We start from the raw sequence: 13,088 nt of genomic DNA on the forward strand, positions 1-13,088 counted from the left end.
ATACTTAATTAGCCTCTCATTTTCAACCCCTTCCCTCTCTATAAATACCACTCCACACTCCCCCTCTACTCTTATACCAAATCACAAACTCAACCTCTCCCAAAAAAAACACACACACACACACAAAAAAGAACTTTTCACACACAAACACACACCAATGGGGAAGGAGTTCTCCTCAGTTCCGATGTACACCGAATCCGCCGAGGTGACCAAGAGCTTCGACGACGACGGCCGCATCAAGCGCACGGGCACATTGCTAACGGCCAGCTCGCACATCATAACGGCCGTGATCGGGTCCGGGGTGCTCTCGCTCGCGTGGGCCATCGCGCAGCTCGGATGGGTCGTGGGGCCCGCCGTGCTGATGGCCTTCTCCTTCATCACCTACTACACCTCCACCCTCCTCGCCGACTCCTACCGCTGCCCGGGCCCCGTCCAAGGGACCCGCAACTACACGTACATGGACGTCGTACGCTCCCATTTAGGTAAAATCCAGATTTTTTTCGAGTTTTTCTATTGTCTCAACTTTTGCTTTGTATCATGAACTCCTTGCATTGGATTAAAAATACTACTAGTATATGTGTATCGTTTTATTATTATTTGTAAAATTGATGTAAGTAACAATTTACTAGTAAAATTGTTTTTTCTATTCAGTTTAAAGTGGATGTATGATTTTAATGTGTTTGACTACTTATTTGAAGTGAGTAAAATTACTTGTTTGTTTAATTTGGAGTGCGTATATGCTTTTAATGTGTTTGACTTCTTTCTTTAAAAGTGTGGGAAAAAGGTAAATCTGCATTACATAACTACTACTCACTCATCTCTTAATAGGAGTCACATTTGGTATAACTACGAGTTTTAAAAAATGTAAAAAATAATGGATTGAAAAAGTTAGTAGAATATGCGGTCTATTTTTATATATTGATTTTATAATAGAATGTGAGTGAAATGAGTTAATGGAACTTGAGCTTACTTACCGTTTATGGTAACAGTGAAATGTGACTCTTAGTTGGGACAGACCAAAATAGCAAAATTTGACTAGTATAGGAAGTAATAATTATTGCTGCTCAAAAATGGAAAAGACAAATAACATTTATTATCATGTCATAACCACAAATCCTTTCATTAATTATATTTTCCATTTCTCCACTTACAGTGATTTCGAAAATCTAGCATTTATAGTATATCTTTACTCTTAAAAAATCATTATAATTGCATTATTTAATTATTTTTTTGCAGTGATTTATGTGAGGAATTACTTTTATTTTATCCCTAATTAATTCATTTTTTCTTATGTGATTTTTAAATTAGGTGGTGTAAAAGTTCAGCTGTGTGGATTGGCGCAATACGGCAATCTTGTTGGAGTCACCATTGGATACACAATAACTGCCTCTATTAGTATGGAGTAAGTACCAATACAAATATTACATTTAAACGACAATAAATATAAGTTCGCACTCGGAGTATAATTTTTGAGATTTTTTTAAATTGAGTTTAATTTTTGCTTTAATTTGAAAAGAAACTTTGCTAAGAAAGTTGTTAAATGTCTGACTCCGCCACTGGTGTCACGCAAAATTGTACTAGTAACTTTTTTAGTGTTTGAATTTGCTTATTTTGAATTTATAGGGCCATAAAGAAGTCCAACTGTTATCACAAACACGGACACGACGCGCACTGCTCTGAACCGGCCTACCCATTCATGATAATATTTGCGGCAATTCAGATAGTTTTGTGCCAAATACCGAATTTTCACGAGCTATCGTGGCTCTCTATTGTGGCCGCCATTATGTCCTTTGCGTACTCTTCCATCGGCTTCGGCCTCTCTGTAGCCAAAGTTGCAGGTAATTTATACGAGAGCACGGGCGATTAGGGTGTATAATTTATTAATTTCGTAATATTTATTTAGTACAAAAAATACGACGTTTTATATATGGATAGTCCGGAAATATTATACTGTACTGATTTGTGTGATTCTGCACGAGACATTTCGGTTTTTAGGTGGTGGCAACAACGTGAGGACGACTCTGACAGGGACGACGGTCGGGGTGGACTTATCGGGATCAGATAAGGTGTGGAGAACCTTTCAAGCCATTGGAAATATAGCCTTTGCTTATGCCTACTCCACTGTGCTCATCGAAATCCAGGCATGTCAATTATCTTTTTATTTGATTTAAAAGTATTTTTTTTGTTTTAATTTTATGTAAATTAGCCTTAATTTATTGTGTAGAGGTTTCGTGGTAGTGCATTCTAGCCAAAAATAGGGTAAATTCACCAATAAAAGGTTGGTGATTGTGAATTTTTGGTAACATGTGACCAATTTGGACTAAGAAATTTTTTGATTGTGATTTATAGGCAAAATATGGTCAATTTATGATTAAAGAACTTCGTAATTGTAAATAGTAATAATACTAAAATTATAAGAGTGATATATTCTTATCTTACAAATAACAAAAATTATAAGGATGATCTAATTTCTTCACATTTTCACCCCTTTTAAGGAAGAAGAAGATGTCAAACGTCGTTGTTTGGGATTTATATACTTTTAAAAACACGTATATTATGAAACTATAATTTTTCTCTTTGTTAAAGTAAAAAATTATTTTCCTTTTTTTTATATATATTCACTTCAGACTGTAAATCTTTCTAGTTACAAATTCGTCCCAAAAATTATATTTTGAATCTGCCGCTATAAATATAAAAGACAATGGTAAAGAAAATGCTAACTAATGTCCCAACTTGATAACAACCGACAATAGGTAAGTGGTTACATATCATGAATCATAAAATGACAAAAACATTGAGCCCCCATATATATGGCCAACTAATGTGCCTGATTTTGTGATTCATGTGATTCCTTAACATGATATCATCCAATCTACAAAATATACAATGATCAGATTTTTATCACCCAATTTCATGTGTCACACATTTATATTATATTCCCTCGATTATACATATATATGAAGGCCATGATCAGTCACCTTTCCTCTTCTAATATTTTGTTTAAGAAAATTAGGAAAGATAGATAGTTGAAGTAAATAAAAGAATAGTAGCCATCCTTACAAAAATTTGGAAATGGTATTATTTTTGTGTGTTATCTATCTTTAGTGGGTGTTTACATTAACTGATAGGATGGATTGATAAAAATAATCTAAGGTAATTCATCGTTTACTTCTGAGATTTGATAAAATTTGACCTTGTTTTTTGTTAGTCTAATTTATCAATTAAAGTAAATGCCTTGTAATGGTAATTGAGTGTGATATAAGTGAAATACGTGTTTGAAATATGAGGTTCACTTTTATAATGATTTTTAATGATATATGAGTGAAATTAATTAATGGAATGTGGTCACACTTACCAAAATAGAATGAGGCAACATTTTATTGTACACATTGTAAATTAAGTAAATTGGAAAATATTATGATGGACAGATAGAGTATTTTTTTCCCAATGTAGGTATATTTGCCACTTCAAAATAGTTATATCTCATACGTCTCATCTTTGCCTTGCTTGGTGGTGTCACTGTTAATATTAAAACGGACCATATTTCCTTATTTCTAGCCTATTGAATATATCTCCATCATGGATTAAATCAATCATATAACCCTTTTCTAATATATTTATGTATTTACAGTAATGATTATATATATAAGTTATTTCCATTTGTGGCATCCATTTCTTACAATAATTATCACACCTTTTTACTTTTATATTCTCCTAGATTTGTCATACTATTATTACGTTTTACTTTGCATATTTATGTATTGTGTACTGTTATACTGACGACCACAATTTTTTTTGGCCTGAACGTTGTACCGTGTAAAAATCGAACAGGACACATTGAAGTCAAAGCCATCAGAGAACAAAGTAATGAAGAAGGCTTCATTTATAGGAGTGACAACCACAACAATATTCTACATGCTATGTGGCTGTGTGGGTTATGCTGCTTTTGGAAATGATGCTCCTGGGAATTTCCTCACTGGATTTGGATTTTATGAACCATTTTGGCTCATTGATTTTGCCAATATTTGCATTGCAGTTCACCTCATTGGTGCATACCAGGTAATTAAGCTTTTTTCATATTTAATTTAAAATTTCATGTTACATATATAGATAATGTAACATGGAATTCACAACTTTTAGCGTTTACACGTGCAGGTGTTCGCGCAGCCGATATTCGCCTTCGTGGAGAAGTCGTGCCAGAAGAGATGGCCGGAGAGCAAGTTCATAAACGCGGAGTACATGCCGTTCATGGGGTCCCACGGCTTCAACATGTTCCGGCTGGTGTGGCGGACGATCTACGTGGTGGTGACGGCCGTGCTGGCGATGATCTTCCCGTTCTTCAACGACATATTGGGCCTCATCGGGGCCGCCTCCTTCTACCCACTCACGGTGTACTTCCCCATCGAGATGCATATTGCGCAGCAAAAAATCCCCAAATACTCCTTCAATTGGATGTGGCTCAAGATCCTCAGCTGGAGCTGCCTCGTCGTGTCGCTGGTGGCGGCCGCGGGCTCCATCCAAGGGCTCGCCGTGGATGTAAAGACCTACAAGCCGTTCAAATGAGGGGAAAAAGGGTATGGAAAATTGTGGGATAGTGTTAGGGTTTGGAGTAATTATTGTTGCTTTTATTATTAGGAAGAATCATGAGATAAGGTGTATGATTGATTAAATGTTCATTAAGAGTAAGTCTTTTCTTTAAGTAATGTTGTAATTGTTCCTAATGGGCTTTTAACCAATTATGGTTTGGTAAATGTATGAACTTTCAATTTTTCTGATTTTCTTTTTTTTGCACGGTTGTCAATTTTTCACATTTCAGCATGTGATTTTTTTCATATACTTTCTAGCAATAAAGATAAATTTTTAACCAACAATTTTTTACCATCCTTTCTCTATTAAATTGACCCCCACCGAATCACACCACCTCAATAATTGAAGTATATACATAGAGAATAACTTTGGAGTGCCTTTTTGTGTTAATAAAGAAGTCCATGGATATACATAAACCAAGATTCCAAATTCTAATGAATATGCAAACAAGATAGGAATTGAAATGGGTGCATATGTGGGGTGACTATTTAGACATTACTATAACTTTTGTAACCAGAAAAATTAAAAATTGTTTTCATTTGGTTAGTAGGGCCATCCATTAATTCCTTAACATCTTTGGAAAATTTGCAGCAGTTGAATTTGCAAGGGTCCGCCTCTATGAGGTGCTGCGCCACCTCGCTCATGGAGGGGCGGAGGGCCGGAGCTCCACCCGTGCAACGAAGGGCGATGGTCAACACTTTGACCATGTCGTCCTCGTACAATCCCGACACTCGCTTGTCCACGACCTCCCTACTCCCGTCCTCGGCCGTCTCCTCCGCCTTCGCCCTCACCCATGACACGATGTTCTTGCCCTCCCCAAATGCCGCCTCCACCGGCTTCTTCCCCGTCACTAGCTCCAGCAGCACTACTCCGAAGCTGTACACGTCGCATTTCGTAGTAGCCCTCGAAGAGTACGCGTACTCTGTCATACCACGTCGTATAATATTAGTGACAGAGCTAGATATTTCACGTTGGGATCTAAGCATACACTTCACACTTCCTAGAGCAAGATTTCTTTTTGTAATAATCTCAAAATTTATGTATTTCTGCTGTATTAATCTTAAAACAAAGAGGAGTAACAAAGTTGGAAAAAATTGAATTTATCATAAAATTGTGATGTTTGTGTAAAATTACTAAAATAACCCTAGAAAATTATAAAATTAACCCCCACCCAGCCATGAAGCTCAACTAGTTCATTATTGTATATATATGTGGTTCAGCTGAAAAAACTATTGTGTGAACTATAATTTCAGAATAGATGAACATTCAGTTCAATGCAGAGTTCTCATAGTTCTCGTACATACTCGGACCACGTACCTGGCGCTAAGTAGCCATAAGTCCCTGCAATAACATTTGTGGTAGAATCATGGGACCCTCTTGCTTGAAGGATCTTGGCAATCCCAAAATCCGCAAGTTTAGCCTCGTAGTTAATATCCAAGAGTATATTAGTCGACTTGATGTCTCTATGCACGATCGGAGGCATCAGATGGTGGTGGAGATAGGCCAGTCCCTGGGCTACCCCCACCGCGATCTGGTGTCGGATTGGCCAATCCAACACCACTTTCCCCCGATGCAACGCCTCCCAAAGATTGCCATTTGGCATGTATTCATACACCAACAAACTACAATCAAGGGTCGACAAATAGCTATAGAGCTTCATTATGTTCTTGTGCCTAATGCTTCCGAGCGTCTCCACCTCCGTCACGAGCTCCTTCTCCATCACCAGCTGCTCCTCTGAGGCCGTGGATTTCCGGCCCCACAGCTTCTTCGCCGCGACTACTTCCCCACTGCTGAGCTCAATCTTGTACACCGTGCCTGAACCCCCGTATCCGACTATGTTTTTCTCGACCATCGCGTCCATGATCTCGCGCTGGTCGAAGCTCAGCCGATGGAAGCTCTTCATGTCGTAGGAGAAGAACGAATTCGACATGGTGTCGTAGGTCTCCACAACCTTTTTCTCCTTGGTGTACCATTTTTTTGCAAGAAATGCAATCCCAATGATCAAGATTGCTAGCAAAATGGATGTTAATGTCCAAATACACGCTGCCCTTTTCTTGAAATAGGGTTTCTCTGAGCAAATTGAGAGATTTTGAGATAGTGATGATGATGGATGGAAGTTTGAAGGTAGGCAAAGGTTAGGGTTTCCAAGAAAGCTCTCCAACATACCTCCCTTTGTGAAGGGGGTTGGGATCACACCAGAGAGTAAATTATTTGAGAAATTCAAAGATGTTGGAAGCAATTTGCTCAAACTTTCAGGGATTTCACCAGTCAAGAAATTGTTGGAGAGATCAAGAGCATTCAATGACTTCAAAGAGGATAACGATTCCGGTATCGAAGAATTCAGCTTGTTGTTCTGCAGCATCAAGATGTTGAGGTTTCTCAATCCCCCAATTTCATGAGGAATTTCACCAGAGAGAAGGTTGTTGCTGAGATCAATCTTGACAAGATTTGTAGCAAGAGAGATCTCTCTAGGGATAGAGCCAGACAACCTATTCCCTACCAAGAAAAGCTGTGACAAATTTCTTGCATTTCCAATAGTTTGCGAAATCGATCCAATGAAATTATTAAACCCTAAATCAATGATCGATGCAAGAGGCAGTGAGAAAACCCCTGTTGGTATCTCACCTTCAAGACTGTTATCACTAACTCGAAATCTCACAATCGACTTACACTCAGCATAGCTCTTCGGAATCTCTCCGGAGAAATTGTTCTGCAGCATGAGGAGGTAGTGGAGTCTCCCGCCGCTGCAGAGTCCCTCCGGCAGCCTTCCAGAGAGCCGATTCTCGGCGAGGTCCATCGCCACGATCACCGAGGATCTCCCGAGACCGCTTGGGACTTCCCCAGTGAGGAGGTTCTCGTAGAGCGACAGCGTGTTTAACGTCGTGGAGTTCGCGATCTCAGGCGGGATTTCTCCGGTGAGGGCGTTGGTGTAGAGCTGAAACACCCTCAGCTTCGGGAGGCGGCAGAGGGAGGCCGGGATCTCGCCGGTCAGCTTGTTGACCGACATGTCTAGGTCAACTAAATTGGTCAAGTTTCCGATCTCGTGAGGGATTTGGCCCTCGAGCTCGTTGTAGTAGAGCTCGAGGTGCTCCAGATTCTCTAGCCGGCCGAGTTCTCTAGGAACTCGGCCGGATAGATAGTTCCCACTTAGCTCGAGATCAACGAGCGAAGTGAGGTTCCCGACTAGGGTCGGGATCTCGCCCACCAACATGCACGTGGAAAGGATCAAGGATTTGAGGCTCGTGAGCTTGGTTAGGGTTTCCGGGAGTTGCCATGAGTTGAAAGTAGGGTTTTCATTGAAATTTAGGGTTTCGAGATTGGTGAGGTTTGTGACTGAGAGAGGGAAGTCGCCGGAGAAGAGGTTGTAGGAGAGATCAAGAACCTTGAGAGAGCTCAACGGCGTGAAGTCGGGGAGGTTTCCGGTGAGGAAGAGCGAGGTCGCGTTGAACTCCTCGAGGGACGTGCAATTCGTTATCGGGGAGAGGGAGAGGTTGAAGTTGTTGTGGCCGAGGCGGAGGAGGCGGAGTTTGGGGAGATAGGAGCATAGCTGGGAGGGGAATTCGCCGGATAATGACCAGCCGGAGATGTCGATTCCTACTATGTTTTGGCCGGAGGAGTCGCAGGTGATGCCGGAGTAGCTGCAGAAGTTGTTTCCTTTGGTGGAGTAGTCCCAATCGGAGAGGGATCTGCCTTTGGTGTAGTTGTTCATGAGAGTGAAGAAATAGGTTTGGTTGTGATTAGGGATTGTTTGGGAAGAAGTGTAGGTTGAGATCATGAGGAAAAGGAAAAGAAGAAGAAGGTGGTGTTTGGAAGCCATGGGAGAGGATTTGGAGTGTTTTGGAAGAAGGGAAAGAGATATATAGGTGGAGATTGGTGAATGATGGTGACAAAAAGGGGAGGTTCTTTGGTGATAACATGAGCAAAGTGAGATGGTGATAAATGGATACCATTTCTTTTCTTTTGAAAAGTTTATACCTTATCCATGGACTATGGAATAAGATCATCATTGGGGGAGGTAGAGGACCTTTCTATCATAATATAGTTTTGTTTGTTATGGCGTTAAGAAATGTTGAAGCTAAAAAGATGACGAGAAGCATAGTAAGTTAGTAACAATACTGAAGCAGTTCATAATATAAACAACAAAAAGTAATGAACTATAGAGTTGCCTAAGATCGACTAAACGAGGCTCTGGAACCATCACTATTCTGGTATCAATAGTTTCAGAATGAACAACAAGAGAAGCACCAAGTAACCCATTTGAATGAACAAAGAGGGATTTACTAAAATAAAATGCAAAGGAATTACAAGAAATCTAAGTCATAGAGTTCACCAATCCAGTCTCAAAACTCAACAAACTACTAGGATCATGCTTTAGAAATAGTATAAATTTGTAATGAAGATAGATATGGTGTTTGGTAATTGAAAAAAATGAATATTTTACACCCCCTATTGCAGAAGTGGGGATTTGATTTATTCCCACTATTTTAACTATAAAATAAAAATATAACAGACAAATAAAATCTTATAAAGTAGTAAGAATCTTTTTACGTTAGGAGTAGTATATGATAAATCTGTTAACTCAACTAGTAATTAGCCAAAATTTAACTCTTGTGACTGAAAAGGGTAGAGAGATCAACGTGTAGGAGAAACTATACAAGAAACAAGTAGAAACGGGTCCGAAATGACACCACATATTCGATTTTTCGATAATCGAGTAAAGGGTGTTACAAAAGAGGAAATTCACCATCATTGTAATTGTTGATATTAAAAAATCTCCCTAATTTCTGCAAACATTTTTCTAAATTTTAACCATTGTCTAACATAAAATCTTTATCCATAGAAGCACCTACGATAATGAAAACCAATAATAAACCCTATATATACGAAGAAGAAGCACCTAAAATTTCCAGCGGCGGCAGCAGCCATGAGAACTCGACCAGTTACCTCCACATCGGTAGCAGAACTCGTATCCACATCTGCAAGTGATGTGCATACATCCCTCGCTTTTCTCCACGTACATCTTGCACTTGGGGCACTTCTGCCATCTCTTCTTCTTTGCGAGCTCCTTCACTATCTTATCCACTTTCCCTCCCTTCTTCGCGTACAGCTTCTTGAACTCTTTGCACGTGAAATCCGTGTGCCAGGGGACCCGACACTGCCCACAGAACCACCTCTTGCACTCGATGCATCTTATTTTCTCAATCACACCCCCTAAATCATTCAAGAGCAGAGCTGAGCAGTCCTGGAAAGGGCAGTACAGTGTCTCAGACTCGGGGATGAGTGACATGCAGAGCACCTCGTCCCACTGAACAAGGGCCTCATCGGAGATCATTTGCCTACAAGCAACAGAGTCAAGCTCAGCTCTGCAGCCTGGTGCAGGGCAAGCTATCTCTGTCCCTTTTTCTTGGATCTTTGCTTCAATGTGGCTGGCTGTGCATTCGTAGCAGAATGAGTGTTGACATGTGTCATTCGCGAACATTAGCCAGCTCGCTTTGTCTTCCAAGCATATCCCACAAAAGATTTGGCCCGAATCCTCAGCTATCTCAACCTTCGTTATTTCTGTATTGAACATAGGTTCAGGCTCTTGCATTGATGAAGATGGATAGTCCAACTCCGAAGCAAAAAGTGAGGCTATCAGTGTTTCATCGAACTGAAGCTCCGATGCTATCAGTGCTTCTTGGAACTAGAAGCTCCTCAGTTTCTTGGAACTGAAGCTCCTCAGCGTGTTTCTTACAAATCTGAAGCTCCTCAGCTATCAGCATCATCAATTGTAAATGCGTCTTCATACACAACATCAGAAGCAGGGACTATGCCTCTCGTGCTTCCTCCAGAGTGTGCTGAGATAGAACAAATATATAGCGATCAACACCTCGTTAGAGAAACATTAATGCTTCAGCAAGTGGTAAAATACTAAAAAACAAGTCTATCTACTTGCGAGCTAAGGTAAAACAACAACACCTGTAATATACAGCAGGGGACCCTGCGTAGAGATAAAAGTAATGACTCTTTACATGCTTAACCACCTTCATAGGTTGCCTCAAAACGACCTACATAACCTATTGCTGTATGTATAGAATACCACACCAGCGAAAAATAAACCATAAACACAATATTTTCCAACAGGAACCACCTAAGATACAGAGGTTGACCAAAGCATCCCATACATAAATAAAGAAACACAAAACTAGAGCAAACTTGTGGTCAAGGGAATTTCCCTTGCAATAAGATCCTCACACCTAGTTTTTTTGAAGATACCAATAATTGGTTAGAGGAGGAACGTCTTAGCAACTGAGTTTGGCTTCGTCGATCCTCACACATTATCACAGGCTTAGATATTAACTAGTGAGCTACATGGAGCTAATCATGAATTGTTCCAAGCGTATTACAACTCATTGATAAAATATCATCCCAATCACACTCAAACTCAATCTACATGAAAAAAAATCATTAATAAAATCAACATCACATCAATGATCAATCGAACAGTTATAACCACAATAAAAAGGAAAAATGAAGCAATATCAGACGCTTTATCGTTACGCAGTAAATTCCCCAAAATTGTGAGCTAAATCGTTCACGAATTCCTCTGGCGCAGCATAAAAGGTAATTAACGATCTATACAATCACTAATCATCATAAACACAATTAACGACTCCAATTTCTCCACAAAAAAGCATTTGCATGCGATTTTTTGCCTTCCATCAAATATAGAATTAAAAACAACAGCTAACAGTTTACCGTCATCCAGTGAGGATAATTTACCAGTATCCTCCAAATCGGCGGCGCGAAGGAAGGGTTTACTGATTTTCCGGTAGTAGAGAAACATACATGCAGGCAGAGTGATTGCGAGAAATGTGCCGGCGGAGTACATTGCGAAGGAGGCGATCAAGGCGGCAGAATCCAATCGGACGACGGTGAAGAGGCGGTGGTATGCGGCGACGAAGGCTTCAAGAGCCGCCGGAATTTCGCCGGGAAATTTGAAGGCCGATTGTTTCAGAGCTCTCATTTTTCTAACGAAATTTTACTGCTAAATTGTTTGTGCTAAATAAAATACGTTTTGTATTTGATTTAAATTATTTAATCAATTTTCACAAATATAATAAAGTCAACATACATTGTGTGTGTTATATTTTGTTACTATAAATAAATCAAACTTTAGGAAAATCTTTATTAAATCAAGCCTCATTTTTTATTGTCTTATTAGATGTGAAAAGAAAATTTCTTGAAATGATCTACTAGTATAATTTGAAGTACTTTTCAACCACTTACACCAAAGTAGAATTATTTTTGCAAAAGTTGTTGGTACAATAATAGGGTAACTGATACATAATATTCTAAGTTTTTAGAAAAAATTGATTTTGTATATCAACTTTAAAATCTAATTTAATTTTATTTGATGTTAGATTTCAAGGAGATAATAAAACGATCAAGCACCTTCAAGAATTCCCACAGACGGCGCCAATTGTAGAAATGCTTGATCAATCAAAACGAAACAAATCGAAGCTTAATTGTGAGAAGAGAAAGAAAAAGGGTTTTTGAAGAGAATAATTTTGCGTGGATATTATTGAGCTGAATGAATGTTTAATCGACAACTACAAGATCTTCTCTTCTACTATTTATACTAACAGCTAACTAAAGAGTAATCAAGAAGATCACTTGAAACAGTTACAACTTCTACTAACTAAACAAGAACTCAACGGCTAGTAGCCGTTAGCCTCAACCGCTTTTCAAACTTCATAGCTTCTCGGTTGAGTGTTATGCATTCCACTGAACACACCATGAATCCTCATTGCTTTGTTAGCCAAACATGCAACAAAAATGAGTCTATTCAAGCATCCCGGGAAACAGCATTCAGTACGCAGGAATTGTTTACAATCATCGCCAAACCACACTTTCGCCACCAATTACGATCCGGAATTCAACAAAAATTAAAACAAATCAATAGAGAATTCGCATTGCCAAATTCAGCTGAAAATATCTATGATCTTCATCAATTGAACAATAAACAAAATTCAACGATGACGGTAACATTTTGAAAGGCAATAACGCACAGATCCAAAAACAATAATAAAATTAAAAAATCGAATAATAAAAGGAAACGAGAAGCTGGAAAATAGAGATTGCTCATATTCTATGGGTGTAAATTGAGTCTGTCAAGCTGCGTAACAGCAATCAGTACGAGGAATTGTTTTACAACCATCGCAACCACATCCTAATTCCCAGCTCTTTCGATTTCAAATTCAACAATAATTGGAAAATTAGAAAGATTTCGCACTGAAAATATAAATAAATAACTCAATCCAGAGATGGGAGCTGAGCTCTGTCGATGAGTGATTCTGAAGAAGAGGCGGTGTGGCGTTTAAATAAAGGATTAAAAAATATTTTTCAAAACCCTAGATGTTCTTCATCGCCTCCATATCTCGCGAATCTCGCCCAATTTTGAGAGACAGAAATTCTGCTTTGGGCTTTATTGTTAGCCCATTAATGTCATATCTTTTGGT

At 39.1% G+C, this 13,088-nt stretch overlaps 1 protein-coding gene, 1 non-coding gene and 1 pseudogene across 2 annotated transcripts; 2 read left to right on the top strand and 1 right to left on the bottom strand.

Annotated features, from left to right (window-relative positions):
- LOC121753672 overlaps window positions 1–13,088 on the top strand; it is a 93,848-nt pseudogene that overhangs the window by 74,063 nt on the left and 6,697 nt on the right.
- Window positions 89–4,778, top strand: LOC121753677 (amino acid permease 6-like). The gene is made up of 6 exons (XM_042148915.1): window positions 89–482; window positions 1,309–1,402; window positions 1,624–1,838; window positions 1,996–2,141; window positions 3,832–4,059; window positions 4,156–4,778. Exons 1-6 carry the CDS (start codon window positions 158–160, stop codon window positions 4,561–4,563), a joined length of 1,416 nt encoding a protein of 471 aa, XP_042004849.1. The 5' UTR covers window positions 89–157; the 3' UTR covers window positions 4,564–4,778.
- Window positions 12,706–12,796, bottom strand: LOC121756672. Its single transcript, XR_006041049.1, has one exon. It is a non-coding gene; the product is annotated as a small nucleolar RNA snoR8a (small nucleolar RNA).

The sequence above is a fragment of the Salvia splendens genome, chromosome 11, assembly GCF_004379255.2.
Source record: "Salvia splendens isolate huo1 chromosome 11, SspV2, whole genome shotgun sequence".
In the NCBI taxonomy this organism is placed as follows: Eukaryota; Viridiplantae; Streptophyta; class Magnoliopsida; order Lamiales; family Lamiaceae; genus Salvia; species Salvia splendens.